The 17,899-nt window shown below is 42.8% G+C and overlaps 1 protein-coding gene across 7 annotated transcripts in view; it reads right to left on the reverse strand.

Moving 5' to 3' along the window:
- Window positions 1-17,899, reverse strand: part of lrp1aa (low density lipoprotein receptor-related protein 1Aa) — a 244,372-nt gene that overhangs the window by 75,183 nt on the left and 151,290 nt on the right. For all 7 annotated transcript variants that reach the window (XM_067431416.1, XM_067431414.1, XM_067431413.1 and 4 more), the window contains exons 42-44: window positions 14,749-14,938; window positions 14,377-14,581; window positions 7,790-7,982 (exon numbers count right to left, since the gene is read on the reverse strand). In XM_067431416.1, the coding sequence (XP_067287517.1) occupies window positions 7,790-7,982; window positions 14,377-14,581; window positions 14,749-14,938 (588 nt within the window). The remainder of the gene's footprint in view (window positions 1-7,789; window positions 7,983-14,376; window positions 14,582-14,748; window positions 14,939-17,899) is intronic.

Consider the following 17,899-nt stretch of genomic DNA (forward strand, 5'->3'; position numbering starts at 1 on the left):
AAAAATAAATAATAATAATTATAGTGGTTTGAAGAATGTCAGTAACCAAACAGTTATCTGGAGCCATTGACTTCCATAGTAGGAAAAAAGAAATACTATGGAAGTCAATGGAAGTCAATGGCTCCAGTTAACGGTTTGGTTACTGACATTCTTCGAAATATCTTCCCTTGTGTTCAGCTGAAGAAAGAAATTCATACAGGTTTGAAACAACTTGAGGATGAGTAAAGGATGACAGAATTTTCATTTTAAAGTGAACTATCCCTTTAAGTTAATGAAAATAACTTATGAACATTATTTTATATACAATATATATTGTATGAAACATGCTGAACTCTAAAACGGTCTATAAAAGTTGTGTTCCAAACTTGAGGTTGATATCTCAGTCAGATTTAGTTTTTGACGCAAACAGTTTTTGCCATTGGATGCCAGCAAAATATTGGCTTATAGGCCAAACCTGAGAAAATGGCACAATCTGGTAAAAAAAAAAAAAAAAAAAAAATTTGTTGGCCTTGCCAGCAGAGTGAAAGCCTATAAACTAAAGCCCCGTTTCCACCACAGGAACTTTACCCAGGAACCAGGAACTTTGGGTGGTACTTCGTGTGTTTAGACCGCAGGAACCAGGGTCTAAATGAAGTTCCGGGTAAATATTTCCCCCTCCAAACGGCCCTGCTCACGAGGTAGTACTTTTTCAAAGTTCAGGAACTTTCGAGGGCGGGACTTGGGCGCTGAACATGCTGATTGGTTGAGCTCAAGCAGCATTTTAGTTCAACTGGCATTTTTAAAAGTCTTTTGCGAGGTTCGTTCTGCGTTCAGTAAATATCAGTCTTGCTCTCTGTCTGGTGGCGCGCGGTCGTCTCAGCCATCTCACGTTCAATGTCCGTAATAGCTGATAATAATATATTGTCATTTTAAATCTAGCTTTACAAGCTTTCTGAATATGCTGCATGCTGCTGAATCTGCATATTAGTGCTCTTTTCTGTCGTTGTTAATTACCTCTTTAGTAAACCTATACATAACCAGCAAAAGCGGCACAGCTTGAATCTCTTCCATACTCGTTATTAATTTGTTTTCACCATGTAAACGACCTGACCGATTACTGTAAGTGTGTGTCCTTACATGACGTGACGGCGCGCGCCGCGCTCATGTTGACAAGAGAGGAAAGTACATTTTTCTGAGGGGTAAACTTTTCATTTCGTAAGTTATGAAGATAATGTTGGAAGTGTGTGTCCTTACATGACGTGACAGCGCGCGCCGCGCTCATGTTGACAAGAGAGGAAAGTACATTTTTCTGAGGGGTAAAATTTTTATTTCGTAAGTTATGAAGATAATGTTGGAGTAATGACACAGCGTATATTGCCCCAGGCAGTTTTTACTTTAACTGCGCAGACAGAAGATTTTTTTTTCTGAGATGATTATTACACTTTACAACAAATAGCTATAAATAATACTGTATTAGTCCTGGTGGCCGTTAAGAGTTGCTCTGGCTACAGTTAACACATTCAGCTGCTGGAGAAAACAGCGGCGACATTTATTTGATGCGGCAGACAAACTGCTTATGTGACAAAATGATTGCGATTGAAAGTCATCACATGTAAACACCAGATCGGTTTAGATAACGTCTCATGTAAACAGTCCACTAAATCTTTCAATCGGTACACTTAAAAATGATTACTGTCCTTCACTGATTTGGAGGAGCAGTACTCGCAGTCCTACATCACCGGACTAATTTGCCTAATCTTCTCGGAACTTTATCGCGGTCGAAACGCAGACAGCTGCAGGTCTGGGGGGGAGAAAAGTTCCTGTAAAAAAGTTCCTGGTACAAATTGTTCCAGGTAATTTTGGAGGAAACGGGGCTTAAGACTGCATCATGTTATAGTTAAATGGCTCTGAGATTCAAAATCGCAGTTTTAATGGCTTTCAATGGGGACATTTATCCTTAAGGTCCTGAGTGGAACTATTATGTGTTACTAGTGTAAAATAGATTGATTAAAGGACATGAGAGTGAAATAGTAAAATTCCAATAAAATACACACTTGTGCCAATATTTATGCATTTGGCTTATTTTAACATAAAATTAAAATAAAAACCTGACAAAGACAAAAATGGTCACACAAGGGTCCTAATATTTGTAGACTACACTAAAGAATATTTTGCTACTTGAGGAAAGCATCAATTGGCTGAAGGGCGCACAACGTGTAATTGTGGCAAGGGGGGCGTGGTTCAGCGAGGTCTGCAGCGGGAGAGAGGGCCGCGGGACGAGCGGTAAGTGAGTGGGTTGGACGCAGATCAATAACACCTGTCTCTTGTTCCAGTAATGAGCGCGGAGACGGGATAAAACACCAGCGGAACCAGAGACCAGAGAGAGAGAGAGTCGGACTGTTGGTGCGAGAACACAGAGACTGAGGTTACCCGGAAGCCGGAAGTGCCGCGAACCGGAAGTTATTGTTGCTTATGAGTTTGACTGAGAACACACGAAGAAGTGTGTTATTGACATTGAGAAAGAGAAAATAAAGATACGCATCAACAGTCCAGCCGACCCCTGTGTCCTCTTCCTTCCTTACTATATCGAACTTGTTACACTGGTGCCGAAACCCGGGAAGGAAGCAGGACAGAGCCGCCGCCATGACAACGCCCTCCGCCTCGCCATTTGCGGAGATCATCAACTCCCTCGCGGTCCTCCACCAGGAACACCATAAGGCATTGCTGGACCTTCGGACCGAACAGGAGCGCCGCTTCGAGGCCATCGTCCAAGGCCAGCAAGAGGACCGCGAGCGGTTCCGGAGCTGGATGGACCGGGAGGTTCGCGCCGAGGCCGCTGGGCGGGCCAGCGCACCGGTGCACGTGCCCCTCCAGAAGATGGGGCCGGAAGACGACCCCGAGGCCTTCGTAGATCTGTTCCAAAAAGCCGCGGAGGCCTGCGGGTGGCCCCGGGCACAGTGGCCGGTGCGCCTCATCCCCCTTCTATCCGGCGAAGCCCAGGCGGCCGCGCAACATCTACCGGTCGCGAACCTCCTGGACTACGACGACCTGAAGCGGGCCATACTTCAGCGGGTCGGCCGGACCCCAGAACAACACCGCCAGCGTTTCCGCTCCCTGGAGTGGGGTGAGGCCGGTCGACCCTTCGCATTGGCCTAACAGCTCCGGGACGAGTGTCGCAGATGGCTGCTGGCCGGCGGCAGCAACGCGGCCCACGTCGCTGGAGACGGCCATACACCTGGCGGAGGACCACCTGGTGGCGTGCCCGGGGGTCGGCGAACCCCCACTAACTTCTCTCTCTCTCTCTCCCCCCTCTCTCTTTCTCTCTCGACCTGTCCCTCTCCCCAGGTCCCGCCCTCCAGGCCCTCCTCGCGTCCCCCCCAGAGGCCGGGGTGGGATGGGCCTTGGACCGTCTGGGAGTTCGCGGGTCCCGCCCAGGGGGGCGGGGCCACTGGGGGCTGGTGGTGACAATGGCTCTGGGTCCGCCCCCTTTCCGCGCTCATCCTCCAACCCACTCCCCGCCGCAGGGGTGGCGGGTAAGCCTGGGCTGGCCTGCTGGCGGTGCGGTGATCCGGATCATTTTGTGGACCGATGTCCGAGGATGGACATCGGGACAATGATCCGGATCCCGGACGTCCAGCGGACCACCCCCGATCAAGCAGGAGAGTACCAAATTCCTGTAAGTATCAAGGGGGGTACATATCAGGCCTTGGTGGATTCAGGATGTAACCAAACCTCGATCCATCAAAGCCTGATGCAGCCTGGGGCATTGGATACAAGCCGCATGGTTAAGGTGCGGTGTGTGCACGGGGATGTGGTGGAATATCCGGTTGTCCCAGTCACGATACAGTTTAGGGGGAAAAAGCATAGTGTTGAGGTGGCGGTTAGTCCCCACCTCCGGCATCCGCTAATTCTGGGGACGAATTGGCCCGCCTTTTCGGCGTTATTGGGGTCGTTATGCGCGGATGCCGCTTGGGGAAAAAAGGCTAGGAACGGGGCGGTGCGAGTGCAGGTTGGCGAGACTGATACGGGACCCTTGGGAACAGCTTCAGGGGAACCGAGCGGGGTTGAGAGACTGATTCTCTCGGACCGCGATGACTTCCCTCTGGAGCAGTCCCAAGATGAGACTCTAAAACATGCTTTCCAACAGGTCCGCACTATCGACGGTCAGTCCCTCCAACCCGCATTGCCCGTCACGTATCCTTATTTTGCCATAATTAAGGATCGGTTGTATCGAGTGACCCAAGACACTCAGACAAAGCTAGATACAACCCAGTTGTTAGTACCAAAGAGCCGCCGGGAAATGCTTTTCCAGGCGGCTCACTCTAACCCGATGGCGGGCCACCTGGGACAGGCGGCCACGCTGAATCGTTTAATGACCCGATTTTTTTGGCCAGGCATTCATGACAATGTGCGCAGGTGGTGCGCGTCTTGTCCTGAATGTCAGTTGGTGAACCCACTGGCCGCCCCAAAAGCGCCATTGCGCCCCCTACCATTAATGCAGGTCCCCTTCGAGAGAATTGCGATGGACCTCATCGGGCCATTAGAGCGATCCGCACGCGGACATCGTTTTGCGCTAGTTATCGTGGACTACGCAACACGATATCCGGAAGCAGTGGCTCTCCGCAACATCTCGGCGAAGAGTGTTGCGGACGCACTGTTTCGTTTAATCTCCCGGGTGGGGATTCCGAAAGAAATCCTCACTGATCAAGGCACGGCGTTTATGTCACGCACGTTAAGCGAATTGTACGGATTATTGGGCATTAAATCCATTCGAACCAGCGTCTATCACCCACAAACGGACGGCTTGGTCGAACGATTTAATCGCACTCTTAAATCCATGATCCGTAAATTCGTACAGGAAGACGCCAAAAATTGGGATCGGTGGTTAGAACCCCTCTTATTTGCTGTGCGCGAGGTCCCGCAAGCCTCCACGGGGTTTTCCCCCTTCGAGCTTCTCTACGGTCGACAGCCACGGGGGGTGCTGGACGTCCTACGAGAAACTTGGGAGGAGGGGCCTTCGTTGGCCAAAAATGAAATTCAGTACGTCATGGACTTGCGAACAAAACTCCACACATTGGGGCGGCTATCTAGGGAGAATTTGTTGCAAGCCCAGGACCGCCAGAGCCGGTCATATAACAGGGGTACTAAACTACGCAAATTCACACCGGGAGAGAAAGTGCTCGTTCTACTCCCAACGTGGAGCTCAAAATTAATGTCAAAGTGGCAGGGGCCGTTTGAGGTCGCACGGCAGATAGGAGAGCTCGATTATGAAGTGATACGATCCGATAGGAACGGGGCACGTCAAATATACCACCTCAATCTGCTAAAAAAATGGAATGAGGTGGAATCGGTGTTGTTGGCAACGGTGATCGGGGGAGAGGATGATCTCGGGCCAGAGGCGAGCATTAAAGCACAATCAGTCGCGTTGGCCCCTGGGGGAGATCACCTCTCACCGTTACAACTCGCTGACTTATCGAAATTGCAGGCGGAATTCGCTGACGTGTTCTCGCCCCTACCGGGACGTACCGACTTGATTCAGCACCATATCGAGACCGAGCCGGGCGTGGTAGTTCGCAGCCGGCCGTATCGCTTGCCTGAGCACAAGAAAAAAGTAGTTCAGGACGAATTAGGCGCAATGCTCGACATGGGAGTAATCGAGGAGTCCAACAGTGACTGGGCGAGCCCGATAGTTTTGGTCCCCAAAACAGACGGCTCGGTCAGGTTCTGTGTGGACTACCGCAAGGTGAACGCTGTGTCGAAGTTCGACGCGTATCCAATGCCGCGGGTTGACGAGTTGCTTGATCGGTTGGGTACGGCTCGATTTTATTCGACACTGGACTTAACAAAGGGCTATTGGCAGATCCCCTTGTCTCCATTGTCCAAAGAAAAAACAGCTTTCACCACGCCGTTTGGATTACACCAATTTGTCACGCTTCCTTTCGGCTTGTTCGGGGCGCCCGCAACCTTCCAGCGACTCATGGATAGGATTTTGCGTCCCCATGCTGCATATGCTGCTGCGTACCTGGATGACATAGTGATTTATAGTCACGATTGGCAGCGGCATATGCAGCATGTGAGGGCGGTCCTGAGGTCGCTGAGGAGAGCGGGGCTCACGGCCAATCCGAAGAAGTGTGCGATTGGGCGGGTGGAAGTAAGGTATCTGGGCTTCCACTTGGGTCATGGGCAGGTGCGTCCCCAAATTGATAAGACTGCCGCAATTGCAACCTGTCCGAGGCCCAAGACCAAAAAGGAGGTAAGACAGTTCTTGGGGCTGGCGGGATATTATAGACGGTTTATACCAAATTATTCGGACCTCACCAGCCCTTTGACTGATCTTACTAGAAAGGGGCTACCAGATACGGTCCAGTGGACGGAGCCGTGTCAACAGGCTTTTACCCAAGTAAAGGCTGCTCTATGTGGCGGGCCGCTCTTACACTCCCCTGACTTTTCTCTCCCTTTCTTGTTGCAGACTGACGCGTCGGACAGGGGGCTGGGCGCAGTCCTGGCCCAGGAGGTGGAGGGGGGAGAGCGGCCGGTGCTGTACATTAGCCGTAAGCTCTCCAAGAGGGAAGCTAAGTACAGCACCATAGAAAAGGAGTGTTTGGCCATCAGATGGGCCGTTCTCACTCTCCGCTATTACCTCCTGGGGCGGGAGTTCACTCTCTGTTCGGACCACGCTCCTCTCCAATGGCTCCACCGCATGAAGGATACCAACGCGCGGATCACCCGTTGGTATCTGGCTCTTCAGCCGTTTAAGTTCAAGGTGGTCCACAGGCCGGGTGCTCAGATGGCTGTGGCCGATTTCCTCTCCAGAAATGGGGGGGGGGGGCTGCAGGCCGGACGGCTCCCCGGCCTGAGTCGGGCGGTGGGGGTATGTGGCAAGGGGGGCGTGGTTCAGCGAGGTCTGCAGCGGGAGAGAGGGCCGCGGGACGAGCGGTAAGTGAGTGGGTTGGACGCAGATCAATAACACCTGTCTCTTGTTCCAGTAATGAGCGCGGAGACGGGATAAAACACCAGCGGAACCAGAGACCAGAGAGAGAGAGAGTCGGACTGTTGGTGCGAGAACACAGAGACTGAGGTTACCCGGAAGCCGGAAGTGCCGCGAACCGGAAGTTATTGTTGCTTATGAGTTTGACTGAGAACACACGAAGAAGTGTGTTATTGACATTGAGAAAGAGAAAATAAAGATACGCATCAACAGTCCAGCCGACCCCTGTGTCCTCTTCCTTCCTTACTATATCGAACTTGTTACAGTAATTAAAGGATTATTATAATTTTTTTCTGGTCATTTTGTACCTACTTTGTGACTCTTAAAAAAGTTAAATGGGCTGTTCTCGCTACTGTACCTTTAAGACCTCTATATGTAAATAACCTCTGTTATGATTGGCTAACCCTAAAATATTGCAGTAGTTCACACTGTTATTCATAAGCACAGGTGCCAATACTTTTAATTTGTAAATCTGTTTTACTTTTACTTATTTTTTCCAAATCTATCATTATCTGCTGGTTTTTTAAACGTTTCGGTTGGGAGGACAGTAAATAGGGGTCTTCAGAAATGTTGTCTTTGGAGGTTTGAGTGCTTGAGAATTGCTTCTATCACACTCAGAGAAGCATGATGAAAGATATTGATTGTGTGTGATGGTGTCATTGCCGAGCATTATAGAGTTCTTCTCGGTTCTGTGACGATTGCAGATTACTTTTGGCACATAATTACGTGGTTGAGATGACAGGACACTGTAAGGCAATCGCTCTCACACACAGTTGATTTAAAGCGCTCCTGACCACACTGCCATTACACTCGTTCACTCACAGCTATTTGTGTCGTTGGCCACAGCGACGATCCCCATGGGCTGCTGCGGGATATCAGCTCTTAACACCTTCATGTCTCCACCAACATATTTGTCGGCTCTGAGGACAGCTCTGCGCACCCAGTCCGTCCAGAAGATGTGGTCACCGTACACGGCCAAACCGAAGGGATGCACTGGCTCATTCTTCAGAACCACCTACAGGAGTCAAAACACACACTCAGATATTTGAAACATTTTCCATTTTGAAAGTGAACACTAAGTGTTTTTGTTAGAAAACGCATTGCCCTAGAAATAATTGCAATAAATCATATTATTGTACTTTTAATACTAAATGTTCTTCTGAAATTATGAACTCAACCGAAAAAAACAACAACCCTTTTTGGACCCAAATTCAGTTTCTTTTACTGTAACACTTTACAATAAGGTTCCTATTAGATAACAATAGTTAATGCATTAACAATGTGCAACACATTTCCTACACTATTTATTCTTCTTTGTTAATGTTAGTTAATACAAATACAAATATTCATGTCAGGTCAGGTCCATTAAAGCTACACTGTGTAACTTTTTTAGTTTATTCTTAGCTAAAAACACTTAGTTCTTTCATGAATATATGTGCTCATTAATGTATATTTACTTCTTTCAAGTAATAAAGTATTCTCGTAAGTTTATAATATGCCATTGAAAACACATACGGGTGAGGGGTTCGAATGCCGGTCGCCATGTTGCCCCTCCATCTTGAAAGTACATTAGCCAAAGAGGGACATACCCGTAAATTCAAGTTTCGCCTTTCACGTTTTAACACTCGATGGCACCGTGTCGAATGTGAAGAGGGGGATTGCCATGTTAATCTTGGACTAAATCGGCCACCGTAGGAGTTAAAACGAAATCAGAATTGAGAGGAACAGAAACTATTATTCACTGGATGGTCATATAGCTTTACACCGCTAGATGGGGGAAAATATCACACAGTGAAGCTTTAAATGATATGAACTTAGAGAAATATATACTTAGAGGAACTTTCGATTTGAATAATGGGTCCCACTTTATATAAGATGGCCTGAACTATGTATTTCCATCAAAAAATAAGTACAATGTACTTATTGTGCTCATATTGTATTGCAAAACACTTTTGCTGATATTGAGGTGGGATACGAGTAAAGTTAGGGACAGTGTGTGGTGGTGTGTGTAAGTTAAACTTACCCATAGGTGTAAGGGAAAAGTCAACGGTGTAATTTTAAATGTAACTACAGATGTAAATACTTGCAGGTATTTTATTTTATTTTTAATTTTTAAATGTAAGTACATTGTAAAAACATGTATGTACACATTCACAATAAGTGCATTGTATCAAATTAATGTAAATGTTTTTACATAGTAGTTAAGGCCACCTAATATAATATGGAGGACCAAATTACTCAAAATGAAATAATTAAATAAATAATGAATTCAATTAAACAACAATTAAATGTACCAGTTTATTCTGAAAAAAATAAATAATTAATTTAATAATTAAACAATTAATTTAATTAAATGTTAATTTAATAATTAATTTAATAATTACACAATTAATTTAATTAAATATTAAGTAAATAATTAAATAAATAGCTAAATGTATCTCTTTATTTTTGTAAAATTACATGAAATTGTTTAATATATTTCACAATTACCTCTTCCACACACACTCTTCCAAATATATACAAATACATTTTTCATTATTAAATGTGCTTTTTCAAAAAATACGTTTTTCATAATAATAGAGGACATTTCACGAATGCCATTCAACAGGCAGTGGGTGGAGCTTGGCGCTGATTGGATAATCCTTTCAGATTGATTACTTTTGTCTGGCAATTGGCAAAGGGAAATTGGGGAATTGACTGGAAATTAATATGGCGGTAGGAATTGATCAAGATAAAAACGCACTGCCTTAACACAGCCACTCATAGTTTTCAGGTTTTTAGAAAATTCAATAAGGTCAAAATACATTTTCAGTAACAAATAAGAAATGAGAAGCACCCTTGGTGTTCCGTGATGTCATCACCACACACAGATGGATCTGTCATGTCTGTCAACTCTTCAACTTTAAACCAATCAGTCCCAAGCTCCACCCACTGCCTGTTGATTGGCATCTGTGAAATGTCCTCTATTATTATGAAAAAAATCTTTGGGAAAATCGTGCTTTGGAAATGCATGATTCGTCAAATAGCCGTCATTCGTAAATGCAGCATATTATTATGAAAAACGTCTTTTTGAAAAAAGCACATTAAATAATGAAAAAAAAAGAGTTTTAAACAAAAAAATGTGGAAGAGGTAATTGTGAAATATATTAAACAATTTAATGTAATTTAAAATAATAAATAGATACATTTATTTATTTATTGAATTAATAATGAATGAAATTAATTAATAATTTAATTATTTCAGAATAAACTGGTACATTTAATTGTTGTTTTATTGAATTCATTATTTATTGAATTATTTCATTTTGAGTAATTTGGTCCTCCATAATATAAAGTGGGTCTGAATAATCTTGGAATTAACATCATTTTAAGATTAATAATTGCAGAAGTATATATATTTTTTTTTGCTAATAACACCTTCCGAAAAAAGTGTTACCATTTTTGTCAATTTATATTTTTCTGGATTTTAATTAATTTTAATAATCAAAAAGCAAATCATAAAACTAAAATAGGCAAATATAGAGGTCAGCAATCTGATTTGATAAATCAAGAAAAGTTTTCCCCAGAGTAAAAGCCTTCAAAATATGAATAAAACTGTAAGGTCTCCCGGATTCTTTAAGAATATGTATTGAAATCAAAAATCGATGCTAACAAATAAAATACAATTGTGAAACACTCAGTTTCAGTCAATCTCATGTCAATCTTGAGTACCTATAGAGTAGTATTCCATCCTTCATATCTCCGAAAAGTCTTTAGTTTTATTATATTTATAAAAGAAATATGGGCTGTACCGAGTCTTTCCGGAAAAAACCGAGCGCCTGGAGTCGTATCGTGTGGGCGGAGCTAAAGAATGACGAGCACACAAAGCGGTGACGTCCTCAAGCGTGGAGAAACCCATGACTATCTCAGCTAATAGATATGATCCAGAATCAGATCCGGAGGCTGAAATAAATTGAACAGGAGAAACAGCAACAGCAGGACGTCCGTCTCTGTGGTATGGACTGTATTTAGTGGCCTGTCAACATTTGTGTGTGTTTACTCGCAGTTTATGAGGACATGATTCGGTTTATGGACTATTGTATGCGACTAAACCTTAGCAGTAGCAAGCAAAACGGTTTTGCACGTCAGACTAGTGTAACGTTATACAGAGAACAGCAATGGAGTCCGTTAGCGCATTTGAATGACGAAGCACGCGATCGTGTCGTTTACTGATGTTTACTCACGCGACGATAGCCGACAGCACAGACATTTGAAGCAGTTTTACTCACCGGCTGCTTCCAAAGCAGGACCGAACCTTTATCGCTGGGACCGCTCCGTCAAAAACACACTTCTTTGGTATGATTTGGTGAAGTCCTGACAGCAGTGACCGTGGAAATCCACTTTGCGATGCGACTAAAGCGATGTTGTGAAGCTTCCCGTCATTTCTGCGTTCAAATCGGTTCAAATGCAGCGCTGCCTTCCCGGAATGCTGTGCTGAAGCGCTGAAGTCGCTCGACGTCACTCATAGGAATAAAGTGGAGCGCGGCGCGGACTATAACCGACATAAGTGTTCACGGATGACTGGATCTGCAGCTGAGCGAGCGTTTACGGGCGTGCATTTCCTCTCTCGCTCTAGTCACGCGTGCACGCACCCTACCGGGCAGAGGTGGGTAGTAACGAATTACATTTACTTCGTTACATTTACTTGAGTACATTTTTTGGGTAACTTGTACTTTTAGAGTATATTTAAAAATGGGTACTTTTACTTTTACTCAAGTACATTTCTTGTGAAAAAACTGTACTTTTACTTCGTTACATTCGGTGGCGTTCCTCCGCTACTGTCAATGGTGATAATTAATTATATATTTTAAAATAAGTTATGACTTGTTCGCAAGTCTCGCGAAACGTTGGAGAGGCTGCTTCACGAGAGGTGGACGCATCCCCTGCATAAAATTAGCGCGCGTTTAGTCAGAAGATGATGGCCGAAGCAGAGGGAGATGTGTGTGAGCTACGGCAGATCACCCGTACGTGGCCTCAAGTTCAGCCTGTTTTCAGTCCAAGATGTCAAAAAGAACAGTTTCATAATTTAATGCATGCTGTGTGCACCAATATGAACTGAAATCTCAGCATACAATAATTCCAGCTCCAACAGCGGTAAGTGTAACAATGATGCCTATATTTGAACACTATTAATGGTAATTTGGTAACTATGGGCACTTTTCCTTTATTGTAATACTATTTCACACACTGTCCGAGTGTTTTCCTCATATGCGCTCTTGTGCAAGCATTGACAAATCGTTTGAGTCCTCCGAACACACGTCCACAAACAAACGTTCACATCTGCACATTTACATATCTTTTTTTTTTTCTCATAAAACGAGCAACCTCATTGGCAAAATGTACCTGTGGCAATGTTTTTGCGAACCACAAAATACGTACCAATACGCAGGAATTCCAACAGAAATGAACAATATAGGCAGAAAAACTGCATTTTTTTAGTCTATGGTTTGTAAACTAAAACATTTTGAATTTTGCGTCACAGCTCCATGTTCTGCTTTTCTGATTCACCAGACTTGCTCAATAGCTCAGCTGATAGGCTACAGATTTGTATTTGCAATGCGAAAAGCTTGAGAACGAACCCCATGACGAACGAGTCATGATAAGAGCTCAACGACGAGTTCTAAAATCAAGCTAAAAATACATGGACACAATCTTATTTTTGTCACATTTGCTTTTGTTAACACTTTCGGGTAGGTTTAGTGTGGGTGTACGTTAAAAACACAACGTAACAAAACATGTCAGATTCACGCAAATCTGTTCTGGAAAAAAATAAGCTTTTAGCGCCACCCAGTGGACATTTCACTTTGAAACTGTCGCAATATGTACGTATTGGTACATATTTTGTGGTTTGCATAAACGTTGCCATAGGTACTGATGAGATCAGGCTAAAAACGAAACAAACTGAATAGCCTAATGTGACATCTTGCATTTATACACATATCCGGACAGACAACAGTCTGCAGTGTATATATACATTTAAAAATGGGACTGTATTTTTAAAAATGCATATACTTATAAAAATATAAGAACAAAGTATGTTTTAAAAAGTGCTGTGGTTAGCCCAGCACACCATTAATTTACACTGTTTAACCATTAAACACACACACACACACACACACATATATATATATATATATATATATATATATATATATGGAGGTGTGTGAAAGCTCTCTAAGTAGTCTGAAATTCAGGGTTTTTGGATCTTATCAATCAGATCGAAAGTAACTTGTAACTAAGTACTTGAGTAGTTTTTTCATCTAATACTTTTTTACTCTTACTCAAGTAACTATTACGATTGTTACTTTTACTTTTACTTGAGTAAATATTTCCGTAAGTACTTGTACTTTTACTTGAGTAAAGATTCTGGCTACTCTACCCACCTCTGCTACCGGGAGAAGAGCCCGTACGGCCCATACAAGGACCTTCCGATCTATTGACGTCAAGTAGACCCATACTCGAAAAAAACTCTCCGAAACTTGTGAGAAACCGGAAGGAGTATTTTTGACACAGAAATACTCCATCAAACGTCCAACATTAGTTTTTGAAACTTTGTCTATGTTTAGGATGGGAATCCAAGTCTTTAACAGTGTAAAAAGCTTAGTATGCATGAAACAGCATTTCACCGCCCCTTTAAGCAAATTTAAGACCTTTTTAAAACCAATTAAAGAAAATGTAAGGAAATGTAAGGGAACATAACATGTCAACATGTTTTCTAAATGTAAATCTCTAGGAAGCGCACAATGATTTATATTAGTGACACTTCAAAGTTTGAAAATACAAATTCCAACAGATCTCCATTACTTTTTAATACATTTTTACAACAATATATATATATATATATATATATATATATATATATATATATATATATATATATATATATATATATATATATATATATATATATATATATATATATATATATATTGCTTAAACGTTTGAAAAGCTCCGTTTTATCTGCCAATGGGTTCAGAAAAATCTACTTAATTCAAATAAAAAAGGTCATTGTCATACCTATTGACAGAGACTTGTTCTTGTTTTAAGCACAAACTCACTTAGTTTTGTTCAATGTGTCTCAGAAAACAAGAGTTAATTTCACAATTTTGCAAGTCAAGTCATGTTTAGATATTTGTACTGGAATACAAACATTTTTTCCTTTTAAGAATGGATTCTGTGACCACAGAAATCATAGGGCCCTATTTTAATGCCATGATATCTAATTTAAGATTTTCTAATCCAGTGTAAGGCCTTAAATTGTAGATGGTCAAATTAAGACTGTTTAAAGACCCATGGAAACCCTGCCTTGCCTTAAGTCATGATGTGAGTTAAACAAAACTGGACACTCATGGGTGCAAGTTCCAACTTACGTAACGGTGGGTGCCGTCATACTCGCAACGCTCGATCTTATCAAGCGTAGCATCTGAGAAATAGAGCTTCTCCGCACGATGGTCGATGGCGAGTCCATTAGGAGTGCGAATGTCACTGCCGATGATCACAAGGACATTGGCACCAGACAGCTGAGCACGCATGATACTGGGAGACTGCTCGTTCCAGTTGGTCCAAAACATCAAGCTGGTGAACAGCAGAGGAATGACAAACATTGAGAGCAATAACATCTTCATTACTTACTAATGCCATCCTGAATGCAACATGACATCCCCGCTACAGTTAATGACGTGAATATTGTTGCTACAGTGTTTTGAATGTTGATAATTTAAAGAAGAGTTGAAACATCTCACTTCTGACATTCATCCAGGACGAATGCCCGCGGGTGGTCATCTCCTGACATGGTAACCACGACGTCCCGCTCGAAAGCCCCCCAGCGGCTCTGGTCGACAGTGTGCCGGGTGATGGTGGACGTGGTGTAACTGGTCCAGTATAAAGTGTCCAAGGCTCTATGATACGCCAAGCCTTCCACTGACCCAACGTCTGCAGACAGAAAACATTTTAAAAAAAATTAGCTGCCATTTTATTGTATAATTTTTTTTGCCAAAATTGTCATGGAATTTGTCTAGGGCTGCTTGATTATGGCAAAAATCCTAAACATAATCATTAGATTTTGGTCAATATGTAGATAAAAAACTTAAACTTTCAAGCTACACTGTGTGATATTTTCCCCCATCTAGCGGTGTAAAGCTATATGACCATCCAGTGAATAATAGTTTCAGTTACTCTCAATTCTGATTTCGTTTTAACTCCTACAGTGGCCGATTTAGTCCAAGATTAACATGGCAATCTCCATCTTCACATTCGACACAGTGCTATCGGGTGTTATTACCAGCTCTGTGAAATACTTGATTCTGATTGGTCATTCGGGCATTCCAGCGGAATGTTATTTCCAGATAACAACTGCTCATCCGGGTACTGTGAGTTATCTTGACCGGTACTACTTCTATGCTTAACGCTGGCGACATCGTGTGGCTGTTAAATACTTAAACAGCCATGGCTACAATGGAAGACTTCAAGGCGGGTTTCCTTTATAACGTTTTAAATATGGATATTTTTCTTACACACACGCATCAATTCGAACCAGAAGGCTCTATTAACCCATCGGAGTCGTGTGGAGCACGTTATTTGACGGACAGCTGCATTTTTAATGGACTTCAAAAACAGCTCCAACTACTGCCTACTAGCCTGGACTTTTTAAATATAACTCTGATTGTATTTGTCTGACAGAAGAATGTCATATACACCTATGATAACTTGAGGGTGAGTAAATCAGTCTTGGTTTCTTGGACTTTTTGGGTGAACTAACCCTTTCAGCATTCATTTTCAACATTTAGCAGCAATAGATAAAGGCTTAAAGGGGTACTTCAGCGCTGGGAAGATGAATCTGTATTTAAACTGGGTCATCAATGCAGTAGAAATGTGAAATTATTTTTGAATTTGGTGTCTTCTAGACTGAGAAAAGACAGAAAATGTATTTTTGTCCCATGGGGATGAAAGACTACAATTCCCAGAATGCTTCGCTGCCCTGTGCCATTCCCAACACCACCAACTTCATTACTGTGACTGAGTTAGAAGAAGACACTACAATTAAAAACTGAACGTGTCTGTTCAATATAATGAGTGAGTCACCGCGCGAGTCTCACAGCACTGAGCACTAACTGCACGAGTGATGAGAGCTGAGGTAATCGCGACTACATTCGCGGCATACATTCACACAGGAGTTCAGTCTGGCACGCGTTTCAGTTCATGCCTTTGCAAGCTTAACTTTCATAGAAATGAATTTGAGAAGTTAAAAGACTTACATTGCTCACCATAGCTCCGTTTAAATGATCCTGTCTGCAAGCTGAGCTCTCCCTGCCAGCTGAGTGTAATCTCCCATCCCCCATGCGCAGATTCAAAACATGCGGAAATAGCTCCCTCTGCTGGCTGTAGTCTTTAGCCTTTGGGCAAACATTCCTCCTATGATGCAAAAATCGTCATTTTGCATCATAGGAGGAATTTTTCCAGAAATAAAATGCATAAATCTCTTGTCTCAGGGAGATATGAGGGGGGAAAGCACAATAATTTGAATATTCTCCAGGGTTTCTACTGATACAAAGCCATATGCTAATCGCTGAAGTAACCCTTTAAAGCAGTTTGGAACTATTTTTTTTCGTGGAAGTTTTGCATAAGAGCTAATAAAATATTTAATCTCAAGACAATATTTTGTCTAATTTATTTGAGACTAGTAGCCGTGTAATAAGCGGGATAATGTCCACCCAGCCGGTTGTTATCGCAGAATAAACCCCTTCAGAGGGATGCAACGCTTCGCCTCGGGGTCCTGATCACTCTGTCGGGGTTTATTCTGCGATAACAACCGGCTGGGTGGACATTATCCCTTACTTAAAACGCCAAAGCCGAAGTTTGAATTTATGGGTATGTCCCTCTTTGGCTAATGTACTTTCAAGATGGAGGGCCAACATGGCGACCGGCATTCAAACCCCTCACCCGTATGTATTTTCAATGGCATATTATAAACTTACGAGAATACTTTATTACTTGAAAGAAGTAAATATACATTAATGAGCACATATATTTTTGAAAGAACTAAGTGTTTCTAGCTAAGAAAAAACTAAAAAAAGTTACACAGTGTAGCTTCAAATATAGTTCAACTGTTTTTTGTTTTAATAATGTAAAAATTAAATTCGAATTCTAGGAAAAATACTAGTGAACACCACCAGATTTAAAAAAATCACCAGCTTATATTGTGTACAGAGTGTGGAAACAACCCGCCTTGTTGGCAGAGGCTATTTACACTAACTCCACCCACTGACGTTTGATTGGGCCAGACAAAGTTATGGAAGATTGGATATTTAACAGCAGCAATAGTGCAGGGGTAAGGCACGTGGCAGAAAGTTTTGATGCAAATCAACCCAACTTTGAATCCCCCTTTAGCCAAACTCACTGTGCTTGAAATAGCCCCTATGCCCTTCAATGGGGCACTATTTGAGGGGACAGCCATTTGTAGTGGTGTCCAAAACCATATGGATGTTATCGAGTGCACTCATTCAAATCCCACAAAGCACCGCAATAACAAATGTACAACCGGTGTACACTCAAATGATACAGATTACCCATAACGCACAGAGAACGTCTAATGAATTCCGTCCATTCAAATGATTATTACCCAGAAAGCAGAAACTATGTGAAAGCGACAGCCCTTCCGGCGCACACAGTGTCTGAATTCACTCACTCGTTTTCATTCACTCCCTCAAGTGGACTAATGTAGGGAACAGTGAAGGGTGGAGTCCTGCATTGCAAGTATGTCTTCTCCTATACGATATTTTTTTATTATTTTATTTTATTTTATTAAATAAAAGGTGCTTGAACAAAGTTCATTTATTTTTAAACAAAGGTTTCAGTTGAGACCAAGACTACAAAGTGTGTAGACAATTATTGTAG

The sequence above is a fragment of the Pseudorasbora parva genome, chromosome 22 (genome assembly GCF_024679245.1).
Source record: "Pseudorasbora parva isolate DD20220531a chromosome 22, ASM2467924v1, whole genome shotgun sequence".
Lineage (NCBI taxonomy): Eukaryota > Metazoa > Chordata > Actinopteri > Cypriniformes > Gobionidae > Pseudorasbora > Pseudorasbora parva.